The sequence below is a fragment of the Protopterus annectens genome, chromosome 4.part0 (genome assembly GCF_019279795.1).
Source record: "Protopterus annectens isolate FY-2018-M chromosome 4.part0, PAN1.0, whole genome shotgun sequence".
Classification (NCBI taxonomy): Eukaryota; Metazoa; Chordata; order Ceratodontiformes; family Protopteridae; genus Protopterus; species Protopterus annectens.
Genome location: NC_056733.1, coordinates 1,493,838,393 through 1,493,859,295, shown reverse-complemented (window position 1 = coordinate 1,493,859,295; position 20,903 = coordinate 1,493,838,393). Strand labels below are relative to the sequence as shown.

The window sequence follows — 20,903 nt, the reverse complement described above, 5'->3', positions numbered from 1 at the left end:
TAGTTAAGTATACCTTTAAATATGTTTTCTCTTTCTTTTTTTTTCGTAACGTATGCATTTAAAGTTATGATTCTGTATACATACTTTTTCCATCTTAAGTCTAATATTCATAGTAAAAAAGTGAAGGAAAAACCACGGCCGCAATTATAATAAAAGTCAAATTTAATTCTGAGCGCTTTCACAGCAAACCATGCCACTTCATCAGACAAATTCATCAATTCATTGTGCTTCATTTTTAAAATACAATCCAACCAATAAAAATTCTGTCCTAATTAATTATGCAAAAAAAAAATTCAAGCATCATTAAAAACAAAAATAACAAACATGTAAATATATTCATATATAAACAGGCTGTAAAAAATACATCTGTGAATAAACCTTAATCAGAAACATATACAAAACATTTTATTTGATGAATGTATTGTTTACAAATATATAAAAGTGTTATCTAGCTAAATCCCTAGCCTGTGAAATAGGTTTAATGTACATCTTATCATTAAGGCCCCTCCCCTGGTGGCTCTCATCCTAATGATCCATTTCAATTCTGAGGTCTCCGTTTTATTTTTAATGTCTTTCCTCATTAATTTAAAGGAATAATCTCAACCACCATGAATTTAATCTTATGTGTGTTGTCAGTCTGCAGTGTATGTTTAGCTAACGCATTTGTCTCTGTGCCTCTATTGATGTTATATACATGTTCTCTTATATGATCCCTCAACCTATGATTAGTCCTGCCAATGTAAAAAGACATGTCTGATAGCATGCAAGATAAACTAAGCTGGCAGAGTTACAATTGGCATGAACTTTGAACTCCAAAAATTTACCTGTGTCAGGGTGTATAAATCTACTTCTAGTGTCAGTCAAGGAACAGAAGTTACACTTGGTGCATGGTAAGGTGCCTATATTACTCATATTTATATCATTAACAGGTTTTGATTTGGGGTAACATAACATCCTCTTAAGCGATTTTATGTTCTTAAAGACATATCTCGATATTTAACCAACTACTAGCTTAGCTTCTTCAACTGTACATAGTATACACCAGTTCCTGTTAAAAATATGCTGTATTTGTCGTATATTACTCAAGTAAGTTAAGGGACTCTCAAGGTTCCTTTATTATGACTGACTCTTGACTCAGATGTTTGTCCATCAGAGAAATATGGTCGCCCTTTATTGTTTCTTAACATGGATATTTTTGATAAAATATTATCTACTTGTCTGTCTGTGTATCCCCTCTCCATGAAATTATTCTTTAGATATTCCAAATCTGTGTGGAACCCATTGTCATCTGCATTTAATCCAGACACCCCAAGTCCCTGTCCTTTGATCACATTCTTAAATATATGATTGGGGTGCATGCTTTGTCTCTGTAAGTAAGTATTTCTATGACACTTCTTTCTAAAAAGTCTTGGTACTGAACTTTCCTTCAGAATCCAGCAGAACTCTTACATTTAAGAAATCTGTTTCACTAAGAGAACTACAAACAGTGAATTTAAGAAAACTTGTACTACTGTTCATAGATTCATGTAACATTTCCAATGATGTGTCATTCCCATCCCATATGATAACTAAGTCTTATTTACAGAGACAACGCATGCACCCCAATCGCATATTTAAGAATGTGATCAAAGGACAGGGACTTAGAGTGTCGAGATTAAATGCAGATGATGATGGGTTCCATACAGAATTGGAATAGAGGGGATACACAGACAGAAAATGTGATCAAAGGAAAGGGACTTAGGGTGTCTAGATTAAACGCAGATGACGATGGGTTCCATACAGAATTGGAATAGAGGGGATACACAGACAGAGAAGTAGATAATATTTTATCAACAATACCCGTGTTAGGAAACAATAAAGGGAGACCATATTTCTCTGATGGACAAGTATCTGAGAATAGCATCAGTCATAATAAAGGAACCTTGAGAGTCCCTTTAACTTACTCGAGTAACATACGCCTAATACAGAATATTTTCAATAGGAGCTGGCGTATATTATGCACAGATGAAGAAGTTAAGCAAGTAGTTGGTCAAACACCGAGATATGTCTTTAAGAACAGAAAATCGCTTAAGAGGGTGTTATGTTATCCCAAATCAAAACCTGTTAATGATATAAATATGGGTAATATAGGCACCTTACCATGCACCAAGTGTAACTTCTGTTCCTTGATTGACACTAGTAGTAGATTTATATACCCTGACACAGGTAAAGTTTTGGAGTTCAAAGTACATGCCAGTTGTAACTCTGCCGACTTAGTTTATCTTGCATATTGTCAGACATGTCTGTCTTTTTACATTGGCAAGACTAATCATAGGTTGAGGGACCGTATAAGAGAACATGTATATGACATCAATAGAGGCACAGAGATGAATGCATTAACTATACATACACTGCAGACTGACAACGCACATAAGTTTAAATTCATGGTGGTTGAGATTATTCCTTTAAATGAACAAGGGAGGGACATTAAAAATAGAATGGAGACCTCGGAATTGAATTGGATCATTAGGATGAGAGCCACCATGGGGAGGGGCCTTAATGATAAGATGTCCATTAAACCTATTTTACAGGCTAAGGATTTAGCTAGATAACACTTTTATATATTTTTAAACAATATATTGATCAAATACAATTTTTTGTATATGTTTCTGGTTAGGGTTTATTCATAGATGTATTTTTTACAGCTTGTTTATATATTAATATATTTATATGTTTTGTTATTTTTGTTTTTAATGATGATTGAATAGTTTTTTTGCATAATTAATTAGGACAGCATTTTTATTGGTTGGATTGTATTTTAAAAATGAAGCACAATGAATCGGTGACTTTGATGAAGCAACATGGTTTGCTGTGAAAGTGCTCACAATTAAATCTGACTTTTATGATAATTGCTGACGTGGTTTGGTCCTTCACTTTTTTACTTTGGATTTCGTCATATTGTTTGGTTGGACCATTTTCTGCACTGCTCTCTTTGTATACTCAGTCTAATATTGTTATTCTACCCAATTCAACTATTGTAACACCTATTTTAGTGTCTTTTTGACATAATACACATATGCCTGAACGTGTTTCTTTACCTATCTTCCAGATAACATTCCCATGCCAAAGTATTTCTGTTTGTGTTCTTTCTTCTTTTGTTAATAATCTTATTTCCTCTAATATTATCACTTCAGCCTCTATTCCAGCACACCATTGTAATATACAAATTCTCCTCTTAATGTTTTTCAAACTGTTTACATTTAATGCTAATATTCTCAGCTTTTAGCAAACAGTTATGGTAAAGTTCTTATCCTTTACCTTTTTATTTTCTCTAAATGTTATGTTTTTAAGACTTCTTTTCCTTCCCCTAACTCTTTTCCCCTGTAGAATTCTTTTTACCCTTTACTTTATACCATTCAGGTTCTTCTTCACTGGTCTCGTCTGTTTTGTTTTCTTTTCCTTTATCCTGTTTTTTACCTTTGTGCATGACCTCTACATTAATTTCCTTTTGTTGTACTTGTTTTTCTATAACCATTTCTTCTATCTCTTCTCCCTGTATACTTATATTTTCATTTTTTTTGTATATCTATTTCACATTCTAGCCAGGAATGTCCTGTATCATCACATTTCTTGCATTTTAAATCACATTTGTTTGCATTATGCCCTGTATTACCACACAAGTATTTTTTTTTTCTTATCACATTCATTATTTAACCTTACCACAAAAATAACAAGTCTTTGGTTGCCCTCTGTATCTCAGAAAACCTCTATTACCACAAACATTAATATTACTTGGTATGTGTAACACATTGTCATTTTCCATTTTTAATATAACTCCACATTTCCATCCCCTAGTCGAAAGTCCTCTTTCATCATAAACTTTGGTAGGGTCCAGTACTCCCTTACAAGTAGCTAATAAAGTCATTTTTAAGACTGCGGGTTCAACTTCAGTTCTAAATTGAACCATTACTCTTTTTTTGTTTTTGTAAGAAACAGTTGCATAACATATTCTGTGCAGGGATACAAATTATTTTTCTGTTCATATTTTCATATAAAGGTTTCTATGTATTGTCCTTTCTCAAAGATTAAATCACAAAATGGCTCATTATTCATTAGAATAAATGCTCTTACCTCCTTTGCTGTTACACCTAATGGTGCAATCAGGGTGTCTCACACTTCATACCTGTCTAGTCCTTTGCCCTTTTTACTGCTTATTCTGACAGTGTACCTTCTTTTCATTTCTTTATTTTCTTCTTTTCTTCCTTCCCCTTCTTTAAGTGTTTCTGCATATGTTTTCTCAATGGATTCAGCTATTTTCTCTTCTTCTTCTTCTATTCTCTCCATTATATCACTCCCCAATGCTGCTGCACTGTTTTCCAGGTCACTTTGATTAACCAGCTCTTCCAAGTAATCATCCCATAACCCTCCGGACTGAGTGGTTGTAATACTACATTGATCCTGCCACTCCGTCTCACCCTCAAACAATCTCCATTGAAAAAGCTTCTCCGAATCAGGCCCCATCTCCTCCTCTACATTGACCTGTTCCTTTGTTTTCTCCCCCGATAGGGACTCACTGTCTACTGTCACCTCATTTGTTTCTTCATTTGGCAGCGATTCTGTCAACTCCATATCCTTTTTCATACTTTCACCAACATTTGCTCTATCAGTGCACTGAAATACATTTTCCATGGCACTGCTGTCTCTCTGGGCCTCCTTCATGCCTGGAATGGAGACAGAAACCAGATGCACCACCTTTAATTTCATCCCCCTACGCCGAAGAGTAGGGAAATTTACCAGATGCCCTGGGCATATTCCCTCTAGTTGTATAAGTACCACCTTGGAGGTCTCCTGAAAAAAAGACTACTAGCCTAGTGGGACTAATACGGTCAACAAAGGACAGAGATAGATTGAGAGATAGATAGACAGACAGATAAAAATTAATAAAAAGTTCACATTTATTTCTGGAAAGCAGAATAGTTTATACATCTTTGTTTTAATTAAATTCAAGCAAAACACTGGTTGCAAAGCATATAGTGACGAGAGAAAACAGTTGCCATATTACATTTATAATATGCTCATTGAGAAAATATGTTATTGCATGCAAAACAAGAATGGAAGGAGATTGTTTGGCAGTGAGGTAGAGTTGTAGTGATCTTTATTGCTTTCCATCTTTAGGTATTTTGGAGTTTTTCCATCACCAGCTGAAGGACATCATTGAATATGCAGAACTGAAGACAGATGTATTTCAGAGCCTTAGGGAAGTGGGGAATGCTATCTTATTCTGCCTTCTCATAGAACAGGCTTTGGTAAGTATTTATTTGTTTGAAAATGCTCTACAAAGCACCACATAGTTTACTTCACAGTGCATTTAGGATAAATCATCAACACTTTGTTGCCTTTGAGCATTCTACAAATTCATGCAGACTTCCAGTCTGCCTGGTGACCAAATTTCAAAACTGTGTTAGGCTGTATGGAGTGATAGCGGTTTAAACAATGCCTCTGATTTTTTATTTTGTTATTTTTGGAAATGTCAGAGTAATAAGCAAACTACTACTTTGAGAGAAAAGTAACTAAATTGGAGAAAAAAAGTAGCTTTAGAGTTTTTAGATGGGTAGTGGTGTAATTTAAACCACAGCAGACATATTGCCACAAGTCAATATCTAACACCCAGACCTCTCAACTGGCTTGATTTTGGAGGAACATTCTTATTTTCAGGCTTGATTTATCCTGCATATGAAATACGTATTTTACCCCTATTTTCAGGCTTGATTTACCCCTCTTTACGTGTGATTTGTGAAGCTGTTTGCTGCACAGAAAACCGTGTTACTATAACCAATGCAGAGTGCAGCCACTAATTTAAAGAAAAAAAGGCACACGTTACATCTGCTTTTTCAAAAGCAAAAATAAATGACCATGTGTGATAGAATTTCGCAATATAGTTCATTAAAACCTACAGATTTTGCACTATATTTTTGATAACGGGCTTACATTTTTCCTATCTGTCACTCATTTTAAACCTGTGTTTATGATTAGTATCCAGCATTTCTACTGGAAGCTGGAAGAGTTATGTGCTATTTGGTGTACAGATTTTATGTTAATTAGATTCCAGATTTCTTTCTGGGTGCACCTACTTTTCAAGGGCCTTTGTACCTATTTTCAAAGTCTGCAAGTTGAGAGGTATGTTGACATCACTTTCTATACTTCTGTACTACCTAGAATGGTTTAGTTGCAGTTGTCTATAGTTTACTCACAGAAATTGTCATCATCATCATCATCATCATCTTCTTTTGGCTGCTCCCATTAGGGGTGGATCATATGTTTCCATTTCTTCCTGTCCTCTGCATCCTGCATTGTCACACCAACCACCTGCATGTCCTGTCTTACCACATCCATAAACCTTATTTTAGGCCTTCCTCTTTTCCTGTTACCTGGTAGCTTCATCCTTAGCATCTTTTTCCCAATATACTCAGCATCCCTCCTCAGCACATGTCCAAACCAACATAATCTTGCCTCTCTGGCTTTGTCTCCAAACCTTCCAACCTGGCTGACCCTCTAATATACTTATTCCTAATCCTGTCCACCCTCGTTACACCCAGTGCAAATCTGAACATCTTTAACTCTGCCACATCCAGCTCAAACTCTTGCCTTTTTGTCACTGCCACTGTCTCCAACCCATATAACATAGCTGGTCTCACTACCCTCTTGTAGACCTTCCCTTTCACTCTTACATATACTCGTCTGTCACAAATCACTCCTGATACACTTCTCCACCCACTCCATCCTGCCTGTACTCTCTTCTTCACCTCTCTTCCACACTCACCGTTACTCTGAACTATTGACCTCAAGTATTTAAACTCATCCACCTTCGCCATCTCTACTCCTTGCATCCTCACCATTCCTCTATCCTCCCTCTCATTCACACACATATATTCTGTCTTAGTCCTGCTTACCTTCATTTTTCTTCTCTCTAGAGCATATCTCCATCTCTCCAGGGTCTCCTCCACCTGTTCCCTACTCTCACTACAGATCACAATGTCATCTGCAAGTATCATAGTCCACGGGAACTCCTGTCTGATCTCGTCTGTCAACCTGTCCATCACCATTGCAAATAAGAAAGGGCTCAGAGCTGATCCTTGATGTAACCCCACATCCACCTTAAACGCATCCTTCACTCCCATAGCAGACCTCACCGCTGTCACACTACCCTTGGATCAAATAATGAGCAACACCCTCACCAGAATTCCATCCTCTGTCTGATAGATTAAATTTTCTTCCATTCATTGTATGATCTTTTTCAAGTACAGACATGAAAATATCACAGTGAGTCAAATCAGATGTAATTACAGAGATGTTTTTATAAAGAATCAGAGCAACATGAAAAAAAAGGAGGAAGCACTGTGGATAGCGATCCCAATGATTGTGAAGCATAAAAAATAATGTTCATCCAAATGATTATGAACCATAAAACATTAGCATGATTTATTGATTTTTAATGTTTATTTTAAGGGATGTTTCTTATTCATGCTTCTTATTCAAAGAGAAGACAATGGCACAGACTCCCCATCCACATAAAACGAAATACATCCCTGCCTGTATTCAAGCCCAACATGTATCTGTGCGTGGAAAACAGAAATTATACCCTGGGACTGCTTCTGTACAGCTCCTAAATGTTCTGTCCCATGCAAGGGGCCCCTCAAATTATCTGTGGTATGATCCCCGTTATTCTCATTAGGGGTAATATATAATTATTGACCATGAAATGGGTAAGGTCAATCTGTAACCAAATGGGGTAGGATAATTCGAGCACAAAATAGGAAACTGGCTAAGCTTAAAATGGCCTGCAAGGGCACCTAGCCTAGCACTTACCAATGAACCTATGAACGTAGGTGAGTGTGATAGCCACATTTATATATAAAATTGTGAGTTAGGTTTATAATCCTTTAGCAAGTACAGTCTACTGAAAGTACTCCTCAGAAGGATACTTTCATTATTTAAATAAAATAATGTTTTATATGGCCTTCCATGTAGGATTTAGGTTCATAGGTTGATACTAGGCTATCGGCCCTAGGGCCTATACAAGCCTAGCCATAACAATTCCCTGGATATTTCTTCCCACAATATTTACTTCCCTGGACCCTTTTCTAGCAAGGTGACTGACGTGATATAGGTTCATAGGTTGGTACTGCCTCCTGTAGCACCTTACTTAATATTATCAATTCTAAGAATGATCCAAGTTGGAGAAAGGGACATTACCTTCATTGTACAGATTGAGGATTAAGGAGACAGTCAATTACATGGATGTATATGGGCAAACACACACCAACACATGTTTGCAAGTGTGTAAATGCGCACCCCCCCCCCCCCCCCCACACACACACACACACACAAAAACATCTTCACACAAGAAAAGTGTTAGCCATCCTTTTCCAAACTGGAAATAATTTTCTTGGATTGAATGAGAGCAGGTGGCAGTCAGACTGCTGTCATTGAATCAGCTATCTTGATACATGGCTTGGTGATTTTCATTTTGGCAAACCATCAGTACATGTACATATGTATATGCATCTGTTTGTGTGTGTGTCTGTGTGTGCGTGTATCTTTATATATATATATATATATATATATATATATATATATATATATATATAAAAGTGTGTGTGAAAAATTGAAGCCACAGCTAGCCAAATGCACCAGTAAACAAGACTTAAATTAACCAACAGCAGGCATCTTAGTCTTTATGGGCATCAGCTGGGTTTAAAGACACTGTGTTTCGGAAGTATAGCCAAAGTATCCATGTATGCTGTGTTGATAATGCCAATAAAAAGGCCGAAACATGCACGTCCACACCTAGTGAGGTTTGGCTTTATTGGCCTTAATATAACCATAAAGACTTAAAAAGCAAAAAATGTCATGGATATTCAGAAGGCATGTAGCTGAAACACTTCATGTTGTTAAAGGGTCATTTGCATATATCCCATGGGCCTGCACTACAGAGGGTTTAAAGTATCACACGGTGAAAAACTCTAGCTTGGTTGGGTTTTTATTGCAGTTTTTACTGAATGGTTTATCTTTTTGCCCTTTTTACCCTTTGGTTTGGATATAGTCCAAAAGTGGGAAACGAGGTACTTAGGTTTTAGTATGCAAGGCTTAGAGCTGTTATGCTGTAGTTTTGCAGTAGAGAATACACAACAGCCACTACAGGACAACACTAAAAACATAAAACAGCTTTTAAAAGCCATATAAACACTTCTCATTGCCACACAAAAAAGGCAGATTGAAGTATTTGACAGCTTTTAAAGCTATTAGCCCATCATATGGACACTTCTGTCTGCTGTCTGTTTGACAGTACTAAGCGTTTTACAGCTTTCCAAGCATCACTTTTTTCCTGTAGCTAGTACTACATCAGTGCATATGAAGCTTCATGTACTGCAAAGAATTATATCCAAGTATGTCCAATCAGAAATAAGCAGTTATATGTTTTTGACATGGATGCTCCTTAGTCACACACCACTTCTGCATACTGTTCCCTGCTGAGTTCTGAAGTTATGAACACAGTTATCCAGTTTGACAGGAATGGTAGCAGTAGCAACAGGGAGAGTTAAATATTCCACAAAAATACAACTATCATTACCACAAAACCGTTAACGAGGCCAAGAAAGCTGTCGCCCCGTTAATGGAAAAGTACCATGAATTCTTTAGAACTTGGTTATGAGTGGTGACTCACTCATAATCCTCTGTATGATATTCACTTCCACTCTGTATCCCTGTTTAGAATGTCCTTGGAGCATCAGAGCAGTTTTTTAGAGGGGCCCTGATCATTGTATAAGAAACCCACGTTATACTGGATAACTGATCTTCCCTTTACACCTTAGTTTTGTTACTACAGATTAGCTAATATCACATATCATAGTTAACATTCTGTCTTGTTTATTTGCTATTGTACTGAAGCATCAACTTATTTTATGCTTCTAAATAATCTTTCACTCTATTAAGCTGTTATATTTCTTAAGTCTGTTACTATATAATTCATTTTAATGTGTATTGTCACTCATTTAAAACATTGCTGTCCATTATAAAACTGGAAGGCTGAAGGGTACAATTGTCCCAAGGTATCAAAGAAACTGAACCTGTTGTAAAACCTTTGCTTGAATTGTTAGTATGCAGACATGTGATATGTATCAGCCATCTTTAGTTTGACACTAAGCAACCATTTTTTTTTTTTTTGAAGCTTGGGTTGGTAATATCATGACCAGTAATCCTGCAGCTGTTATGTTAGACAGAATGTCGTGTACAAGTTGCCAGACAGCTACACAAATAAGTAATTAAGAAATATTAAGAAATTATATTTGGTACGGACAAAGGTAATTTGAATATTGAAGTTCAGAAATAGACTGATAAAAAGCTGATATCAGAAACAGATCTGCTTTCTGTTTACAGTCACAGGAAGAAGTCTGTGATTTGCTGCATGCTGCTCCTTTCCAGAACATTCTTCCGAGGGTCTTCATTAAAGGTAAGAAACATTGTCAGTTCTCAATTGCTTGGATATTGCTTACCAGTGCAGCATGTACTGGTTTACTGCATTTGTTTCTAGTGCTTGTTTTGCATCATCATCCTTTCTAATAACAGATTATTCTCCAAGAGGTACAGAGACAGAACACATATACAGATGATTTTGTAGCTAGCATCTTCAAAACATATGTTAAAAGACCAACAGCTGGAAGTCTAACATTAATATGGTTGTCGTGAACATGAACAGTCATATAACATATAATTTAGTCTTCAGAGAATCCTGCACATATATTTGCAATTAATGTGTGTGGTCCCCAGGCTGTTAAGTGGTTTTGCATACTTTTTTCAACATACTTTTTCCTGATGTACTTTTTGTCTCTCTCTTGATTCATGAACTGTGGTTGATTAGTAAGTAAGTGTTCAGGAAGCCCGGTATTACGATTCATGAACTGTAGTTGATTAGTAGGTGTTCAGGGAGCCTTGTGTTACCTTTCTAGCACAGTATGTGCCCTGTTCAGAACATAATTCCACTAACAAATCATACCTCTTACCCTGTGTTATTTTCTCTTCTAAATGTAACTGCTCTTAGAACTGCATCTAATTTCAGCCTTTGAGATAAAAGTCAGTACATGCTGAAAAAAACGTAATCTTAGTTTTGTTCTCAATGGATGGCCTTAAATATGAGAAAGTATCAGCAGGTCATGTCACTGTTACATCATGGCTTACAACAGAATGTTCTGATCTTTGCCATTGTATTTTTATCTGCCAGAATGTCAGTGTGTGCCTTCAAAAGAAAGAAGTCTCCAACAACAGTTGAGCTTTAAGCATGTTATATATTTTGCAGTTGTTGTCTGACTTTAATACTGTTCTTAAGCATTAAAACTGCTGACTCCCTATCCCATTAGTTGTAGCCTCATTTGTGCTCCCCTAGAGGATGACATCTTTCTGTACTAAAGTTAAACTTGTTATATTCATTTAAAAAGAAAATGTAATTAAGCCCCATCTACAGCTACGGCCATTGGAAGCTAAAAACTAATTTCTAGGCTTATAAATGCCTTTGGGCAGATAGCCTAATACCTACCTATGAAGCTATATGCCCTGCATTAATTTTATCATTTTAGGCTTCTACTGAGTAAGTAGAAGCCTAAAATGATAAAATGAATGCAGGCCATATTAGCTTCCAATGGCCGTAGCTGTAGATGGGGCTTAATTACATTTTCTTTTTAAATCAATATAACAAGTTTACTGAGTAAGAAGCTATGGTGGTGCAGCGGTAGCGTTGTCGCCTCACAACAAGAGGTTCTCCCGTTCGAATCTGGGCTGGAACGCCTTCTGTGTGGAGTCTGCATGTCCTCCCCGCAGTCAAGTGGTGTTCAAAAGACATGCGTGAATGGGCTTGCCTTCTTTGAAGGTTGGGCGTCGGGCTGGCACCTCGGCACCATAGAAATCGACTGCCAATCATTAGCAGACAGGTGTTCTGCTGTGGTGACCCCTAACTGGGAAAAGCCGAAAGAAAAACAAACAAACAGGCTTCTACTGAGTAAGACTAAAGTGACTTGTCTGTTTTTCAGTAACACATATCATTTTCTTTTGTTTGGCAGCCATTATGCCTTGTAGCTCATGGGCAGTCAGATCTACAGCTTTTCTATTTTGTTCCAGGAGTTTCCATTTTTATGTTTTTTTTTTCCTTTTTGTACAGTAACAGTATATTCACTGTTGTAGTTCCCAGTTTTGAAGAATATATGTAGATGGCAGAGGCAATCAAGAGAGCTCAAGTGAAGTCTAGTATCCCACATGTGACCCAGACGGTGTCAAGACTAACAAGAAACAGTACTTTTCCGTTAATGGGGCAGCAGTCTTTGCGAAACAGAAATGTTGCCTCGAAGTGTGCCCGGAGAAGTACCACAAATGTTTTCCTAATAACATGTTCACAGTCAGCAGATGTCCCTATTTTCCCAAGCCCTTTCTCAACAGTTTCACTTCACACCTCCAACAGATGTTCCTATTTTTCCAAGTGCTTTGTCCCCGTTGTGTTAGTGTTTACATTGACAAAGATGGCTCACAGCATTATAAAACACAGTGACCATTAAAAATTAGCACACAGTGGGAGAGAGGAGCACTTCCTTAGTTTTCGGCAGAATATAATGTGTATGATTTATACCGTCTTTAGGAAATAAGAGGGAAGCTTGTTATAACTGTCCCTGAAAGAGCCGCTGAGCTGGGACATAAAACATCAGCACTCACTTCAGATCACCCTCACATATTAAAAATGCGAACACACTGCCCCTTAAAAATCAGTAGATGCTCACAAAGATGAGCATATCCTTATTTCCTGACAATATAACGTCAATAATGTACACCATTTTAGGAAGTAAGAAGAGATCTTTCTACAACTGTCTGTGTAGGCGGCACTGAGTTTGGAGGCAATCACTCTCATGACAAAGTCAAAATTAAAAGCAGAATCTTCATCTTCTTCTTCTTTCTGCTTTTCCCAGTTAGGGGTTGCCACAGCAGATCACCCGTCCGCTCATGATTGGCAGTGGAGTTTTACAGTGTCGAGTTGCCAGCCCGGCACCCAACCTTCCGCAGAAGGCACACACACGCACACACTCACACCTAGGGCCAATTTAGAGTGTCCAATCCACCTACAGCATGTCTTCGGGATATGGGAGGAAACCGGAGCACCTGAAGGAAACCCACATGACCACAGAGAGGACATGCAGACTCCGCACAGAAGGCACCCCAGCCGAGGATTGAACCGGAGAACCTCTTGCTGTGAGGCGGCAATGCTAACACAACAGCAAAATAAGCAGCACTGACTTGCAAGGAAAAATCAGTATTACTCGGACAACAAAGCCCAAATTAAAACCAGGACAGAAGAATGCCATGATCACAACAGTCACAATTGAGAACTGATAAAATGAGTAAGAGCGGGAGGACGAAGACAGAGTTACAAGCAAAAAAAAAAAAAGAAGCACACATCCAGACATTTTGGCTGCTGCCCCATTAACGGAAAAGTACCGAAGAAACAGAGTATAAAGAATTTGTCCAGATAAAATCACTTTAGCTAGCAGATCTAGGAGACTGACTCTCTCTGATACCCTCCCTGTGGGAGGAGTAAAGACACCCTGTTGAAGTTTCCAGTAGTTTATTCAGTTAAGTAGGTAGATGGATGACTGTTCTTATTAGTTTGCTGTCTGTGTCTTAAGGTTTTATCTCTTTTTTATAGTTTTTACTGAATGGTTTGTCTGTGTGACATTTTTTATTCTTTGTTTAGTATTTTAAGGTTGTAGAGGCATGAGCAACGTGTTTATTGGAATAATTGAATAAATGCATTAGTATCTTCTAAAATACTACTGAAACTTTCAGAATTTTTCATTGGACTATACAGACTACATCTGTAAGGTAGGCTTAGATTTAAGTCCAGGAAGTTCCATCATTATGCTTGTCTTGGTACACAGCATCTTATTGTAGTCTGACAGCCAACAGCTTTATTTCAGGTCTGTGACTCAGTGGTAAACCCACTTGATACTAGTTAAGCTGTGTAGACTGACATAACAGTTTGATTTAAAAGTGTGGTGCCATTTCACTTTTTTCACAAAATACAGATTAAACCTTGTATTTTGTCATTTCTATCCAGCAGGTTGTTATCAAGCATAATCCCGTATAAATTAACATTCCTTCTTTAAGAGAATTTATTCTTCTTTAAGAACGTCCTTTGCATCTGTGCATCCCTTTGTGCATCAACGCACACACCTGCTGTTGCATATTCTTTTCTGTGTCTGTGTGCATAATTTAAGTGCAAATTGGAATGTATGCTTGCAAACAAATGATGGAAGGTAAGTTGTATATGTGTGATTGTGTGTGTGTGCATGTATGAAATACCCTACTTAGGGATGGCAGGTTAGTTAATTTGCTCAGGCTCAAACCCTGTACCTTATCTATAAGAGACAACAGCATGAGTCTTCTACACCAATTACCAGTCTACTCAAACTGCATTTTCAAGGAATTGTGAGCTTTAGGGCATTTTTAAGGGATTGTGAGAGTCAGTGAAGTTTTGAGGAATTGTGAGCTTCAAGGGAAGAGAAATTTATTGCTGTTCATGCTAAGTCTGTTTTCAATGTGCAATGTTTTGTTTAGCAAATGGTCCTCACTGTTTATACAGTAGAATCTGCAAGCAGTGTTAGTAGTGCAACAAGTAGAATACATGCTCTTGATGCAGAAAGTTGTGAGTTCTACTCCCACACCATGTTGATGGATTGCTGATACTGTAAAGGGGGTGGGGGTGCTGTAGTCCTGAGTATATCCTCCTTTGGATGAGATGCCTAGTAACTATGACCCTATTGTTGGTTTACCATCTTTTACCTGTTGCAATATTACCAGCTTGCTGTTTTTTTTAATGTAACCTAGACAATTTATTCTTCAAGGACAGCAGGCACTGAATTTGTAGATAAAATACTGAAATAAAAAGCTGTTCGCTAGCAGCAACCTCTACATTAGTTGCAGATCTCTTTAATGTGGAATTATTCAGATGGCTTTTACTTCTGCAGAGATTGTGCATATTCATTGATATTTAGTGGCCTTTTATGGTTGAAATGTTCTGAAATGGGCAGTTTTGTCATTACTGGTTATTATGTTTTTTTCATTGCTTACTGGGAAAGTGTTCAAAACTACAAATTTAAGACACACTTTAACAAGTGGTGCTGTATTATACAAGGAGTATCATTTAATACAATCAGGAAAGTGAATCAAAGAACAAAAGCATGCCTGCATGGTCCTATTTGGCTAGGCTTGTATAAGTCCTCTGGCCGATAGCCCAGTACCTACCTATGAACCTATAAAATGTATGTGGGGGGGTGTCTGTCATTTCAAAATAGCCCAAAGGTAAACTTTATCCTCCACTGGCCAGATTTTCTTTGAATGTGGGTTTCAATGCTGTTTCAATGAATGTGAGTTTTAGGGGCAGATTCTTTTACTGTTAATGCCAAATCTGTTTTCATTGTGAAACTGTATTGTTTTGTTTAACAAATGTGTGTTAGCGTTTGTGTTATAAAATTTGAAATAAAAGTTTTACATTAAATCCAAATATCTGTAATCATTGTAGAAGTAAAGAAGAAAATAGTGTACACACTAGTTTAAGAAGTAAAAGACGGAAAAATGCACAAACCACTAAGAAAATCGTCGCATAAGCAGTATGCAGGCAATGAGAGCCAATGAGCCCTGAAATAATCCAATGTGTGCTTTAAATCAAGCCAACACGTCCAGTTCGGTACAATTCAGTACAAGGATGCTTTCTTTATTCAGACAAACAAGAAGATATAAGTGCTTTCATTCCAAAAATTAAAGCAAGAACTTCATCAGATACAAGAAAATTAAGGAATAAACTGTTTTAAATAGGAAATCTTACATGACATCACTTCCTGGATTAGTGAAAACCACTCCCAAGTCTGAAACAGTCTTCTGGAACAGAAGTCTGAAACACTACACTGAATAAAGAAAGTATCATTGTACTGAACTGGACGTGTTGGCTTGATTTAAAGGACACATTTGATTATTTCAGGGCTCACTGGCTCTTATTCCCTGCATGCTGCTTGTGCGACGATTTTCTTGGTGGTTTATGTACACTAGTTTGAACAGTGTTTATGGTAACTGGGGAGAAATAGCCATGTAATGGGACACTGGAATGGCTGTGGGGTGGGGGCTGATCCTTTACCCTCCCTAGGACCCCATTTGACCATCATCTAGCTCTGATTCTGATGGATACTGTTGAATCTTGGCAAGTGTTTTGTTACTTGAATTGCTCAGTGTTGTCTTACAAAACTATCTGTTGAATTTGCATACTGGAGATAAGTACTGAACTTACTAATGCTCTTTATGAAAAGAATGTGTTGAAAAGTCCTGTTGTAATACAGGCAGATCTTTTGAACTTTGTTGTAAGTGACCCAAGCAATTATGTACATTCTTAATACAAGAAAGGTTGAGTGGTACAAATCAGACAAAAGTGATTTCAAAGGTGGTAGCTGAAAAGTGTTCTGAGCTGATCCTTAACCAGTCTCTTTAAAGTGTTAATTGATGCATGCTGAAATAATAGAAGATGCTACTTATAAAGTCAAACACATTGTAACAAAAGGAGATATTGCCAGCCCAGCTCGCTGGAATTTTTTAAATAATTATATGTTGTTTGTGAATTTATGATATATATAGAAGTGTGACAGAAGGAGATACTGCCAGCCCAGCTATCTAGAATTTTGTAAATAGTTACATGTCATTTGCAAATGAATTAGAACTGTATGTCATATTGTATAGACGTGCTGAAGCGATATTTTTATACACTATTGTAACTGTTTAACAGGGGAGACTGAAACACAGGAGATTAACTTGCAAAATTTCAGAAAATAGTTGGAATTAAATTACTTTATAGCTGGGCCATAAAAAGAAGTTATCTCCCAGTTTCAGTGCAGTAACAGACACAGTGTCTAGGACTAGACGTTTTTTGTATTGTCTTGAAAGAGAGGTAATTACTAGGCTTAATGTAGAAGTGTTTTATTGTTTTAGGACTTCTAGGATCTGCAGGCATCTGAGGAAAAGCCTTTTGTTAATGTATTTTCACAGGTAGATGCTAAATGCTATCTCAAATGTTGTTTTTGAGCCTGAGACCTGAAGTCAGATGATAAGAAATGATGTCATTCTGCAAGTATCCCAGAAGTAATATTTGGAATATTAGTTTAAGAAGTCTCTGAGAGAGAGAGAGAGACAGGGCATTTTGTATTTGTCTTTGACCTGACAGCATCAGCTGGGAAAACCCACTCACCACATCTGACTCGCCTGGCTCTCTTAAGTTACCTAGGGTACAATAATTTCTTTTAGATTCACTAAGGAATATAATAAAGATTAGTTTAGATGTTTTCTGTATTTATTTGAGACTGTCCTGCAGTGTTGTTTTAAATATTTCTTGTGATTTTGAACTCTGAAGTTACTGTGATGATTTACTGAGTATTTTCTTGTTCTTTTATTATTTATTATTAAATATGCTTACATGTATATTTGCTTGAATGTATATATGGAAAACGTAAACATTTATATACTCTTATTCAATTGTGAAATGTCTTGCAATGCTCTACCAGGTTCTTATCTACTCTCACTGTATATTCCGTACACTTGTATTTTCAACCAAAAGGGGGAATATCCTGTTACTGTATACTAACTGCAGTAAAGTCTACAATATGTATGCTACTACTCTGTAATGTCTCTTTTGTAAATTTTTCCTCTCTCTGTAAACTTATGGAGTTTTTCTCCCCAGGACTCCGCTGAAAACGGACACTTGCTGTCCAGTCGGAGTATCCTGGCAAATATCTTTGTGGCTGATATTTGTGAGACATATTTAAGCTCTTAGAGTACTTGCATATCTGTTTGGTGACACTGTGCAGGCCACTCCTAATAGTCTTGCTGTTGGTCAAACTACCTTTTGGATTAATAGTAACATTACACAATAAGATTGGCAACCCTTTGCTAAGAGCCTTAAAGTAGCTGAAAAGTAGTGGCTGGTGGCAGTGAAAACTACCTTATAGTCTGGACAGAAGGCGGCGTATCTAATAAACCTGTGCCAGCCTTTCCCAGATGTGTGTGTGGGTATGTGTGTGTGTGTGTATGTGTGTGTGTGTGTATGTGTGTGTGTGTGTGTGTATGTGTGTGTGTATGTGTGTGTGTGTGTGTGTGTGTGTGTGTGTGTGTGTGTGTATAACTCAAATCTCAAAGTGTGTGCGTGTGTATATGTCAGCTACTTGGGCAGGAACATGAAGCACTGGTTAGACAGATAAGGTGCTGGAGGTCTTATTGGGCATCTGGAGAAAGAAGGAGAAACCAGTTCCAGACTGACTGGTCTCTGTATACTCTTAAGAGAAATTGCACTTTACTCTGTGTAACTTGTCATCCTTCCAGTGTGTCACAAACTAGTATATCCAGAGAGCAGAATGAAAAGGCACACACAGAAAATAAGTGAAGCGCTTTTCGTTTATGACACAACCACAAACTTCTTCAGACATTTTAAAATACACTTAGATACACTTAAATACACAGATCCACCCAATCAAAAACCTAATTACTACTCCAATTTTAAAGAAACAGTATCAAAACAGTGTTTTAGAATAGAAAAATAAATAAAAAGTCAGAGTAAAAAAATAAGAACAAGTAAAGAATGATAAAATAGTAAATATAAGTATACGATATAAATATACAATATTAAATTCAACACCTCCCTTTGCATTAACTACGTAAAACTTATAAAATTAATAAACAATCTAAAGACTGAAAATACATATATAGTATACAGACAAACATATAAAAACTGTAAAAAAGTGACTATGTATGTAGATTAACGAAGGGTAATATTAGCGTTTTAGACTTCTCAGTTTTAAAATACTGCTAATAACACAACCTTCATTCAAACCTGGCAAGTTGTAAGCGTTCAATCTAATTTGCCAGCCTAACTCCAACTCCTCAAGTTTTAAAGCAACCGGACCACCCCTAACGTCCTTTTGAATTTGATCTATAACTAAAAACTTAAATCTATGATCAGAAAATTGAGCTACATGTTTTGCAAGTGCATTTACCATGTATCTTTCCTAATTGCATAAAGGTGTTCATATATACGACTACGGAGTTTCCTCTCCGTTTTGCCTACATAGAAAGCAGGACAAATTTGACATACTGCAAGATAGACAACAAAACTAGAATTACAGTTGTTCCTCCTTCTCAGTGTAAATTGTAAATCATTCACACTGAACCTATTGGATTCTAGAATAAATGAACAATAGTTACATGATTGGCACTTGTACATGCCTGGTGTTTTCACTACTGTGTTCTTGATTTCACAGTAGTCTTTGAGGTTCCTACCCCTCCTATATGTTACTATAGGAGTATTACCTAATTTACTTAAAACATGCTGGTCCCCTCTAAAAAGAACCCAATTTTTTAACAAAATCTTAAAGCATCTAGCACTATCCAGGTTATAAGTAGTAATAAAGGACGTGGGTAGTTCAGTAACCACAAGTTCTTGTGAACTCCTACATGTTGAATTAAGTAATAGTTCAAGAGATTGACTTGAAGTGTCAAGTGTAACCTCATTTTTTCTCAGTAAAGGGGTATAAAATGAAGACTGTCGTTTTACTGACACTTCATCTATAATTTCATTAATCAACAGTTCGGGGTATCCTCGTGCTAAAAACATTCTTTTCATAAATTCACATTCGTGTGTAAAATCACTATCGACAGTGATAATCCGAGCCGCACGAACCAACTGGCCTTTAATAATGGCTCGTTTTGGTTACTTGGATGACAGCTAGAATAATGGAGCATAGAATTGCAGTAAGTGCTTTTCCTGTGAATTTTAGATGTAAACATACCAGCAGTGTCGTCCTTAGATAATAAAATGTCCAGGTACGCTATAGAGTTACTGTCAAATGTGTGTGTAAGTACCAAAAATTGAGTAGTTGAATTCAAGTAATCAACAAAACTGTTACCAATAACGGCATCACCGTTGAGTAGAATAAAGATGTCGTCAAGGAAACGTGTGTAAAATACAATGTTCTCATTGAAAACACAGTTTTGCATAACATAAAGATGTTCCCAATAGGCCATGACCATGTTCGCCACGCTGGCCCCACAAGGGGACCCCATGGCTATACCTATTTTTTGCAAAAAAAGTTCCCCCTCAAACATAAAAAAGTTATTCGCTAAAATAGTACTCAAAAGTTCTTCGACTAGCAGACATTCATCGTGGGGGCAACCTTGCAATTTAAGAACCTCGTTACACCACTCAATTGCTATATTGTGGGGGATGCATGTATATAGATCCTTGACATCTATTGTCAAGAAGTTGTAACTAGAATTGTATTCAATCTTATTAATATTGCTCAAAAAAGTCCAAGAGTCCTTGCAAATTTGTTTAATGTTAGCAAGGTATTTTTGAAGAATAAAATCTACAACCTTAGCACACACATAAGATAAAGAACCCCTGCTATCCACCAAAGGGCGCATTGGAGGGTTAACCACATTTTTGTGGATTTTTGGTATACCAAATAAGCAAGGAACTCTTGGATGGGAAACAGTCATAAAGTTGTATACTGCTTGGGTGATTCTACCATCAAGGTATAGATCTTCGATAACATTCCTGATTAACCTGTATGCCCCATTAAGTTCAGAAATTGAACTTGTGCTGTATGAAGGGGAATTTAACAAGTTGAACATTCTATCAGAGTAGTCTGTGTTGTCAAATATGACAACACCACCCCCTTGTCAGGTTTACATATTCTAATCTCATTCATTTTAATAAAATTCAAACAGTCCTTTTCAAGTAAAAAGTCTTTGTTAGTGTTATAAGACCTAGTATTTTTAGACAAAGCTAAATTGCGAATGTC

At 36.9% G+C, this 20,903-nt stretch overlaps 1 protein-coding gene across 2 annotated transcripts in view; it reads left to right on the top strand.

The window, feature by feature from the left end:
- CYFIP2 (cytoplasmic FMR1 interacting protein 2) overlaps window positions 1-20,903 on the top strand; it is a 2,832,302-nt gene that overhangs the window by 2,342,434 nt on the left and 468,965 nt on the right. For both annotated transcript variants that reach the window (XM_044069335.1, XM_044069334.1), the window contains 2 exons: window positions 5,155-5,285; window positions 10,417-10,489. In XM_044069335.1, the coding sequence (XP_043925270.1) occupies window positions 5,155-5,285; window positions 10,417-10,489 (204 nt within the window). The remainder of the gene's footprint in view (window positions 1-5,154; window positions 5,286-10,416; window positions 10,490-20,903) is intronic.